Consider the following 9,505-nt stretch of genomic DNA (forward strand, 5'->3'; position numbering starts at 1 on the left):
AAATCATCGAACGAGTATAGTTTAATCGAACTTGTATTAAGTTCTTTTACGGAAAGAACTATTTTTTTAAAAATAAATATTTCTTTACTTATTTATTTCAGATTTATAAAATAATAAAAATTAGAAAATCTGTATAGTTAAGACTTTGTTTAAAAGTTATTCTCATACTTTTTTTTCTTGAAAAAGAATTTTTTAATTATAAATAAACATGAACTAATCTCTATGTTTTAAAAATCTTAAAAAGTTAATCATTACGTTATATTTGTTAAGTAATTGATATATAAAAACTAGTAGACAATGGAACATAACACAAGATGTAAAAGATGTACTATTGGGTATAATATTGCCCATAAATAATATCTATATATCTACAGTACTATGACATTAGATGTTTATAAAAGCATAGTTTTACAATATAGATACCAAAAGCATATAAAATATATGAAATCAAGCTTCAAGGTCTGCGGAGCGTTCAGAGACTTGGACTTGAGCTGGGTTCTGAAGCTCAACACCATTATCATTGTTTTCTCCTCTACAATAGTAGAAACCATACAAGAGGAGTTGAACCAGTCCAGAGATTGCTCCAATACTGTTACTGATCTGCAACAATGAATACACAACAAAGGTAAGCAAAAGATGATTTAGTCCAAGAACTACAAAAGGAAAGAGAAATTACATAGAGATGAGAAAAGTGAAGTAACCAAGTAATTACCAGAACATAGATGTCGAGGGGGTGGATAAGAGCATATGTGGTCCAACACACACCATTAAGGAAGTTGGTCAGAGAGAGCCAAAATGGCATGTATTTCACGCTCTTCGTTTTGATAACCTTAGCCTAAAATCATTAATTTATACACACCAAGATCATTGCAAGTTTTGGAATGAAAAATTGTGTAAAATAGATTTTAGTGTTCATGTGTCATAGGATGTAATTGTATGAATTGAAGACTTACCATGATTGTAAGAGGAGAGACATACATCATGACATTGAAGACATCACAGATGATACCAACCACCAATGACCTTCGCGTGGTGCCATGCAGCACCAACATTGTTACAAGAATAATGGCAGCAAAGAAAATAGCTTCAATGAGAAGTAATAGCGACATCTTTCTCTACAAAGAGGAAAGAGAGACAGTGAGCAAATAACAACAATAGTATATGATTACATAAGCATGATGATACTATTTTATCTTTTAAACACCATTAATAAAACTCTATTAAGAAAGTAAATGCAAGTCTTATTGAATCTTACAAAATTGAATCATAAGATAACATTTGTACTCATTTATATACTATGGAATGTTTTTATTATCTTATGCGCTAAAACAAACTTTAAATAAATTTGATACTAAGATAAGAAATCGATTTAAGCATACCTCAATCTTACAAAACACACTATGAGATAATATAAAATGAGGTGAGGTATGCATGAAAGAGTGAAAAGATATATAAATGAAAGAGGAAGCATACGCACTCGTCCTTTGTTGGTTGCATAGATGAAAAATATGGCAAGATAGACGAACTCGAACACAAGCCCAACGCCATTGATGGTGACCACTAAAAGACTATTTGGGTGCACAAATGACATTCCATAAAACACCCAAAACGCACAGTTCAACACCGTAGCTATGTACGGATCAGGCTTGAACTCCTCCACCGACTTCTGCTTTATAATGTTATAGAGAGTTGGTCTGCAATTCATTCAAATAATAACCCATATATCATTTTTCTCAAAAACATTTTATAAATAAAAAAAACTATATTTTAGGTTATTTCTATAATATTTATTTTAAATTTAATTCTCTGACCTATTCCTTTGATCAATCTTATATTTTCTACCACTTTCACGTTTTATTTAAAAACAAATATTTTTTAATGAGAAAAAGTTAAGCAATCTAACACTACATTAAAATTTAGATATTAATTTCATAGATTAATAACACCGGTACATCTACATAATAATCATGAAACATTTTTTTATGAGTGTAGAGAAAAAGATTAATTACGCTGGTGAGAAGAATAAGCCAAAGGAGATGACATTTCCTGGAAAGAAAAAGCAAAGAACGATCAAAACACAAACAAAACAAACTTAACAATAAGCACAAACCAATCATGTTTTCATGCCTAAATCGATTGAAAAACATATGCATGGGAACAAACCTATGATGCCGATAATGTTGCGAGCTACCGAAGCTGACACCATTTTTGAAGACAATACAAAACACGCAGAAAACTTAGAAAGAACAATAGAAGAAGATAGTGCTTTCTTTGTGTGAGTGTGTGTTTGATAAAAAAAAAGGAAGAGGTAAATTTTATTTATAGAGTTTTTTCTATGTAATATTTGAATATCTTAATCATATCTTTTAAAAGATAATTATTTTAGATAACTAATTCAAGTTTTATTGGCTAAAAGCTAACCATAATAATTATCATTTCATCAAATATATTATCAAACTTATCTATTTTTAATATAAACAATTATCGGAATGAGTTGTAAAAACGTTTCTAAGACAAAGATAAACAGAAAACTGTTTTTATTTTCAACACCAAAATATAAATTATATATATATATATATATATATATATATTTTGTTGTTATTGTTTTGAGAAATTAGTTGACAATGATAACAAATATTTTTAAATATAAACTACCTACATCCATCAATTTAATTAAATCAATCATATATATTAACAAATTTTCTATTGAAATTCATCATCTTTTCATTAAATGAAATCAATTCACAATAGATAATTATATGGAATATGATACACCGTACGTGCATAAAATATTTAATTGCGCAATTTATTATAACACTTTATAAATATCAAGTTTATTATAATTTATAGTAAAATATTTAATTGCGAAATTTATTATAGACAGTAATTGCTAAGTGTAAAAAACATATGATAAATCATTATATTAATATCTATTTTGACCATAGTATATGAATCTCGTATGATCCATCATATATTGTTTTCATATTCATTTATATTTATCAAATTAGTATACATATAGTGGGTTTACCCAAATGTGAACCATACTATGATTTTATATATTAATTGTTATTATCATCATTTTGCCAACACTGTGTATTCTAATTAAAAACTTATGCTTTAAGCTGTAAAAAATCACACAAGTTTCTTAGATTATTTAGTATAAACATAAATAACACTTTAATTAATTTAATAAATGAAGTGTTTGTATCCGTGTGCATATATTTATTTTTAATTAGACAATTTTATCTTTTAATAAAAAAATATTTATTTATTTAATAAATCAATAATTGAATAATTTTTATTTTATTTTTAAATAATTAAATAATTTTCTTATTTAAATAGTTAATTTTTTACTTTTTTTATAAAAGTTTTCATGTTAGACATCACTATTCCCAAAAACGATACATAGGTAGACTATACCTATTCATAAAGAATAGGCCTATGCAGGTCTCGAACCTACGACCTTCGCATGCTAAGACGTTCTAACCAACTGAGCTAATAGGCCACTTTAATATTATTATTTTGCTTCAAGTAGGATTTAAATCTGAACTAATAGGCCATTTTAATATTATTATTTTGCTTCAAGTAGGATTTAAATCGTTAATTAATAGTTAATATTTTTACATTTTAAATAAAATTACAGTATTTTTAATAAATTATTTTGGTTAATTTAAATAAATCTTCATCTTAAATTGACCTTAATTATTATAAATAAAGCTTGCAGGATCCTGAAAAGAAAAAAAACACACACATACAAATAAATAAATAAATATATATATATATATAAAGTAATAGGTTCTAAATATTTTGTAGAACACAAAGAAATATAAACTAAGTTAGCATATATGAACTTCTCAACATCTCAAGTAAAAAAACTAAGGGATGAACAACTCTTTCGTGAATTTCAAGGATTCATTAGTTTTTGTTTAATCAGATTTTCCATTTCATATCCATTCTTCCAAGAAAGTTTGATTTGAAAAAAAAAATCGAATTAAATACAAAAATTAATTATTCAATTTTATTTTAGTTTAATTAAATATAAATTTTAATCAAACTAAATAATATTTTATGCACTGGTTAATAAAAGATATGGCCAAAAGGTCGACTGGTCGAAATGTCGTTAGCATATTAAAGATCAGAAAAAGATAAAGGAATAATAAGAGTTTTACTAGTGTATCAAACCCAACGAATAAGTCAAAAACATTAAAAATACATTTAGTAATTGTAAAATATAAAAAGTAAAAGCCTAATAAAATTAATAAAATTCAATAACAGGCACTATAAATAGGTGGTCTGATTAACAAGTAAATAGAGTGTTTTTTTTTTTTATGAAATTAGAACTTAATCATACTTATTTTGAATTTATCTTAAAGTGTGAAAAAATTAATGTTCATTGTGAAAAAAATAAATGTTCATTGGTTGTTGTTAAATTGGATACTAGCCAACATTGCATGACATGACATAATCACTTTAGTGTTTACAGACTATCCTATTCTTTGAAATGCATGTATAATTAGAATTGTTTATTTATTCAATTGCACGTAAAATTAGGTTTGTTAATTTTATGAATTGCATGTATACATATGGATTGAAATTGAATTTATTTATCTTGCATAAGTGATGAGTACAAAAGAGGAGTAGAAAAATTTATACAATTTGTGCAACATAATGACAATAGTAGTGGTGATAGAGTAAATTTTAGGTGTTTGTGCGTTAATTGTTTGAATGGGAGGAAATTGGATGTTAATGAAATCAGGGACCATCTTCTATGTGATGGGTTTTTACAACCTAATACAACTTGGACATGGCTTGGTGAATTATTATATTTACCAAGTGTCTCTGTTGATAAGTGTCTAATTTCCGTAATATTTCATATTGAAATATAGGCACTTATGAGTATTAATTGCTAATTTACATATAAAATAATCCATAATTTATGAATTTATACCTTTTTACATTTTTTATGATCTTTAATTGGATAAGAACATTTTATTATCAAATTTGGTGTTAATTGCAGGTTTCTATGAAAGAATAGAGATTTGGATTAAAGAAGAATGATATATGCTAAAAGGAGAAAGCTAGAAGGCCCAGAACGCACAAAAGAGAGAAAAAAAAAGTCAAACTCAACCGCGAAAATGCGTTAGATTAATTGGACTAATTTTATGTTTTTATGAACGAGCCCATAACGCAACACAGGAAGTCACCTAACCCTAACAAATTAAGTTAAATAGGGGGCTATAGGCACAATCCTAATGTGCCAGATTAAGAGGAAAACACCATTGAGTGAATTGTACCAATTGGGAAAATGGAAGAAGTATGCGTGGCTAATTCTACCCTTTGGGATTTGAAGTAATATGTTCAAACTCTTATGTATTGAGATGATATTTAACAATGATATAATATTATATTTTTTTATTGATTATTGGTATAGTTGTTTTGCTTTTAAGTATTTGTGACATGTTTGAGGATCTTAAATCTGACTGGAAAGTATTTTTAGGGTTCTTACCTAAACAACAATACTTAACATATTTGAGTGTTAAGAATAGACTTGAAATGTTAATTGCTATTAACATCTGAGCTTGATCCTAAGTTGTTCTTATAAACATGTGAGAAATCGACATTTAGGAAACATTCTTAAGAGTTTTATATGCGAGGAATTGATATAAATGACTTTTATACGAGCATCAATTTCAATCAAAGAACATAATGTTAACATGCTAATCAAAATACATAAGAGTGAGACAGATGAAACTCAATCCCAATTTTTCCAATTGAAGCAATTACTCTTTAATTTGTTTTCTTGTTAATTCTCGCCATTATAACAATCTTCAAACCAACTTTTTATTGTTCTGTTTTATATTAAGTGAATATTGTACTTGAATAATCAATTGTTCCTTGTGGGATCGATATTCGTCCCACAAATTATTACTTTTGACAACTCGGTGCACTTGTCGTAAAAAGTCATCATCCGTATTCCAAGAATATGTTCAGTCCACCATGGAGGATGTAGTACATGATGATCGATTGGAGGACATGATTTGTGATGTTGGAGTTAAGTCTATTGAGGAAGCGCAAGGATACAAAATTATGTCAATCGTTGAAGAGACTTTATTGTATCCTGGATCAACTAACTTCACACTATTATCAGCATGTTAAGATTGATGAATTTGAAGGCAATAAATGAATGAACTGATAAAAGTTTCACGTAATTGCTTCAATTGTTGAAGGAAATGCTTCTAAAGAGAAATACTTTACCTAATCGTAATTATGAGGCCAAAAAGGTTCTTTATTCAATGGGTATGAAGTATAAAATGATACACTTATATCCTAATGATTATATATTATACAAGAATGAGTTTTAATTCTTGAAAAATTGTTTGAAATGTGGGTTATTACGTCATAATTGAAACATGGAAGAAAGACATTATATCTTCGACATCAAAGATTTTCTACAAGTCATCATCCTTACCGGAGGTTGAAAAAAAGTCTTTAATGGACATCAAAATAGTGATAGTTCACCAACTCAATTGACTGTGTTCAGATTTATGAAAAGGTAAATAACATTAATCAAAGATTCCATTCTAGTTGATATGATTAGGAACATCCAATCTCAATTTATCTTAAGGTGGAAAAGTGAGGAAAGCGTAGGAATTTTGGAATACCATATGTAGAATGTGGTGGTTTAGAAATCAAATATATTGTAAGTGGTTTAACGTAGCTTTTACTTGAAAAAAAGATATGGAGATTAGGTTCGGAAAAGGATGGATGATGGAAGAATATTCAAGTCTCTCGGCTAAGGAAATAACTTAGAAATAATTATGTCACAAAACACCTCATCAAATAATAATAGTTGTAAATAAATAAGAGAGGTCTTATTTCCTTCATTGAATATTTTGAAGAATAAAAAGAAAACTTGATATTTTTTCTATCAGCTAAAAAAAACTTGTATAGTGTGATTCAAAATTTTATTACTCATAATTTTATTTTTCTTTTAGATTTTTTCCATGACTTAGACTTAATGTTGGATAGAGAAAACATGTCTATATATTTTTAGTAAAATTTATCAAGATCACTTAAGTTGTGATTGAACTTGTTTTGTAATTAAATTTTATCTTTTACTTAGTTATAAATTAGTATAAGGAAAGATAAGCTTCCACAAAGTGGGGATAATTATTATTATTTTCTTATATAAATTAATATTGCTCTATTTATATGATATATTAGGAACTTAAAATAATAAAATATTTATATTAATTAAGTGATTAAATTATTGTATCGGAAAATATTATTTGTAAATTTAAAATTTTACTAATATTATTTATTTTTATTTAATCAAATAACATAAAAATATGTGTCTATTTTTAAAATTAAACAAAATGTGAATGTGGATTGTTTAAAAAATTAAACAGATTAAATAAATAGTATCAATATTATTCTTCCGGTTAACTAACTATCATAGTTAATGAAATAATCGAACGAGTACCATTAGCTTGTATTAAGTTCTTTTACTGAAAAAACTATTTCTTTAAAATAACTATTTTTTTACTCATATATTGCATATTTATAAAATAATAAAAATTAGAAAATCTGAATAGTTAAGACTTGTATAAAAATTATTCTCATACTTTTTTTTCTTGAAAAGTAATTTTTTTTAATAATAAATAAACATGAACTAATTCCTATTTTTTAAAATCTTTAAAAGTTAATCATCACCTTATATTTGTTAAGTAATTGATTTATAAAACAAGTAGAAAATGGAACATAACACAAGATGTAAAAGATGTACAACTTGGGTATAATATTGCCATAAATGATATCTATATATCTAGTGTACTATGAGATCATATGCTTATAAAAGCATAGTTTTACAATATAGATACTAAAATATAAAAATATATGAAATCAAGCTTCAAGATCTGGGGAGCATCCAGAGACTGGGACCTGAGTTGTGTTCTGAAGTTCAACACCATTATCATTATTTTCTCCTCTGCAATAGTAGAAACCATACAAGAGGAGCTGAACCAGTCCAGAGATTGCTCCAATACTGTTACTGATCTGCAACAATGAATACACAACAAAGGTAAACAAAAGGTGATTTCATCCAAGAACTACAAAAGGAAAGATAAATGACATAGAAAGGAGAAAAATGAAATAACCAAGTAATTACCAGAACATAGATGTCGAGGGGTGGATAAGAGCATATGTGGTCCAACACACACCATTAAGGAAGTTGGTCAAAGAGAGCCAGAAGGGCATGTATTTCACGCTCTTAGTTTTGATAACCTTAGCCTGTGATCATTAGTTTATACACACCAAGATCATTATAAGTTTTGGAATAAAAAATTATGTAAAATAGATTTCAATGTTCATGTGTCATAGGATGTAATTGTATGAATTGAAGACTTACCATGATTGTAAGAGGAGAGACATACATCATGACATTGAAGACATCACAGATGATACCAACCACCAACGACCTTCGTGTGGTGCCATGCAACACGAACATTGTTACAAGAATAATGGCAGCAAAGAAAATAGCTTCAATGAGAAGTAAAAGCGACACCTTTCTCTACAGAGAGGAAAGAGAGACTGTGAGCGACAAAACAACAATAATATATGGTTACATAAGCATGATGATAATATTTTATCTTTTAAACATCATTAATAAAACTCTATTAAGAAAGTAAATGCAAGTCTAATAGAATCTTACAAAATCGACTCATAAGATAATATTTATATCCATTTATATATTATGAAATGACTTTATTATCTTATACGCTAAAATAAACTTTAAATGATTTTGATACTATGATAAGAAATCGATTTAAGTCTACCTCAATCTTACAAAACACATTATGATGATATAAAATGAGGTGAGGTAAGCATGAATGAGTGAAAAGATATATAATGAAACATTAAGCATACGCACCCGTCCTTTGTTGGTTGCATAGATGAAAAATATGGCAAGATAGACAAACTCGAACACAAGTCCAACTCCATTGATAGTGACCACTAAATGACTATTTGGATGCACAAATGGCATTCCATAAAACACCCAAAACGCACAATTCAACACTGTAGCTATGTATGGATCAGGCTTGAATTCCTCCACCGACTTCTGCTTTATAATTTTATAGAAAGTTGGTCTGCAATTCATTCAAATAATAACCCATATATCATTTTTCTCAAAAACATTTTATAAATAAAAAAACACTATATTTTAGGTTGTTTCTATAATATTTATTTTAAATTTAATTCTATAACCTATTCCTTTGATCAATCTCATGTTTTCTACCACTTTCACGTTTTATTTAAAAACAAACATTTTTTTAATGAGAAAAAGTTAAGCAATCTAACACTACATCAAAATTTAGATAGTAATTACAGAGATTAATAACACTGGTAGATCTACATGATAATCATGCAACATTTTTTTTTATGAGTGTAGAGAGAAAGATTAATTACGCTGGTGAGAAGAACAAGCCAAAGGAGATGACATTTCCTG

At 27.4% G+C, this 9,505-nt stretch overlaps 1 protein-coding gene and 1 pseudogene across 1 annotated transcript; both read right to left on the minus strand.

Annotated features, from left to right (window-relative positions):
* Positions 1 to 447: 447 nt before the first annotated feature.
* On the minus strand, positions 448 to 2,206 carry LOC137836593 (bidirectional sugar transporter SWEET7b-like). The gene is made up of 6 exons (XM_068645256.1): positions 2,164 to 2,206; positions 2,010 to 2,046; positions 1,478 to 1,694; positions 954 to 1,115; positions 713 to 835; positions 448 to 600 (listed from the first exon to the last, which is right to left on the minus strand). Exons 1-6 carry the CDS (start codon positions 2,204 to 2,206, stop codon positions 448 to 450), a joined length of 735 nt encoding a protein of 244 aa, XP_068501357.1.
* Positions 2,207 to 7,902: 5,696 nt separating this feature from the next.
* LOC137836594 (bidirectional sugar transporter SWEET5-like) overlaps positions 7,903 to 9,505 on the minus strand; it is a 20,902-nt pseudogene continuing 19,299 nt past the window's right edge.

This window comes from Phaseolus vulgaris, chromosome 4 (assembly GCF_000499845.2).
Source record: "Phaseolus vulgaris cultivar G19833 chromosome 4, P. vulgaris v2.0, whole genome shotgun sequence".
Lineage (NCBI taxonomy): Eukaryota > Viridiplantae > Streptophyta > Magnoliopsida > Fabales > Fabaceae > Phaseolus > Phaseolus vulgaris.